Genomic DNA, 1,963 nt, shown 5'->3' with positions numbered 1-1,963 from the left:
TCCTGAGCTAAAAGCTAAAAGTTCACCATGCTTTTAGCGCTAAGAAAGAAAACATTGTGGTCAATAAATTACTGGATGGGCATTGATAACCTTGAGTAAAAGTTTAAGAGTCCTTCTGGCGCCAACTAACAGACTAAATGTCCTGTTTCTTTGTACCCTAAATCTTTGTATGTGACTGCCGTATCCCACATGACTGCTGGTTCTTGGGATGTATAAAAGCCATCTGAATTTTAAAATAAATTGGCTTGTTGGAAAGACACAGGTCCCAGGATCTAAGACAGCTGTTTGTTAATTAAGTACCCATAGTTATAAATAAAATTCCTCAAAATGTGAAGGCATGATCTTATTCCTCCAACTGATATGTGTTGACAGAAGAATAAGCCTCAGGACTGTCTGTCCATACATGTGTATTGCACACATATTTCTATTTCTGGTTATATACAAGAATACATTAGGTCACAAGTCAAAGTTATTAACTAAAATGCTAAAAATGAAATCAGGAACAGGATTCTGCTACTAGAGCCCCACAGATTCAAGTTTCTACTGTATTATATGCAAAAATATTTTATTACAACTAGAGCATATTCCTCTATAAATTTTTCCATTATTCAATTTACTCTAAAACACATATATAAGAATATATCTTAAAAATTGTAGAAATATGTTATTCAACTTTCTCATTGGACGATTATGTCTCAGAAGAGTTCAAGTCAGACCCATCTTCTGAACTTCCTACTTAAGGCACCCCTCACGTCCTTGTTTCTCAAGGTGTAGATAAGTGGGTTGAGAACAGGAGTGACCGCACTGTACATGATGGCAATGATCCTATCCTGGTCCAGGGAGCTTGCTGAAGGAGGACAGATGTAGATGAAGAGAACAGGAGTGTATAAAAGAATAACAACCATAAAGTGAGAGGCACAGGTGGACAGTGCTTTGTGGAGCATGCTGCAAGAATGGGTCTTGAGGAAGAGATAGGTGATGACATAGAAATAGGATAGAAAAATCTGAAGGAAAGTACTGATTGTGATGGTCCCTGTGACTGAATTGAGCTGCCATAAGTTGACCTCAGTGTTCCCACAGGTCAACTCCAGCAATGGCTTCGCATCACAGAAGAAGTGATGGATATGGCCAGGCCCACAGAAGTTCAAACGCGACGTCATTACAGAGTGAAGAAGGGCATGGAAGAAGCCAATGGTCCAGATGGCAATGGCCATCAGGATACAGACCTGATGACTCATGATGACAGGGTAGTGGAGTGGTTTGCAGATAGCCACAAAGCAGTCAAACACCATCACCGCCAGCAGCAGGGCCTCTGTGCTACCCAGGAAGTGGAAGAAATGAAGCAGAGTTATGCATCCCAAAAAGGAAATTGCTTTGCTTGTGGAGAGCAAGTTCTCCAACATCTTTGGCACAGTCATGGTGGAGAAGCAGATGTCTAGACACGCCAGGTTTCCCAGGAAGAAATACATAGGTGAGTGGAGTCTCGGACCTGAGATGACGACCATCAGGATGGCTCCATTCCCAACCACACTGACAAGGTAGATGGTGAGGAACACGAAAAAGAGAAGAGGGTTCAATTCCCATGAGTCTGTCACTCCCAGGAGGAGAAATTCAGTGACTGAGGTTTGATTAGACAAACTTAAACTTAAAGAAAAAGACAGTAATTTCAGAACAGTAACTCATGTTGATCATTCTTTCTGGCCATGAATTCTAGCCCAGACTAAAATATATGACAGTATTTTTTCCATAAGCCATCTCAACTTTGTTCTAGTATTTGCCCATTATTGCATTAATCAAGAAGCTTAAGTATTTATTCTGGATAGTGATCAAGCATCTTTTAATTTATTACATTATCCTTAACTTTCTTTTAAGGATTCTGATCTGGTCACCAGTCTACCATATTCTCTACACTTTCATCAAACCCTATTTTCATCTTAACTGTAATGGAGGACAGCTTTTAAAA

At 39.9% G+C, this 1,963-nt stretch overlaps 1 protein-coding gene across 1 annotated transcript in view; it reads right to left on the bottom strand.

Annotated features, from left to right (window-relative positions):
• Window positions 1-710: 710 nt before the first annotated feature.
• The window catches only part of LOC103747903 (olfactory receptor 12D2-like), a 4,097-nt gene continuing 2,844 nt past the window's right edge, over window positions 711-1,963 (bottom strand). Inside the window, exon 2 of the mRNA XM_008850465.1 lies at window positions 711-1,644. Coding sequence (XP_008848687.1) covers window positions 711-1,644 — 934 coding nt within the window. The remainder of the gene's footprint in view (window positions 1,645-1,963) is intronic.

Source organism: Nannospalax galili, unplaced genomic scaffold, assembly GCF_000622305.1.
Source record: "Nannospalax galili isolate Female #2095 unplaced genomic scaffold, S.galili_v1.0 scaffold1105, whole genome shotgun sequence".
In the NCBI taxonomy this organism is placed as follows: domain Eukaryota; kingdom Metazoa; phylum Chordata; class Mammalia; order Rodentia; family Spalacidae; genus Nannospalax; species Nannospalax galili.
This window is presented reverse-complemented; position numbering and strand designations above follow the sequence as displayed.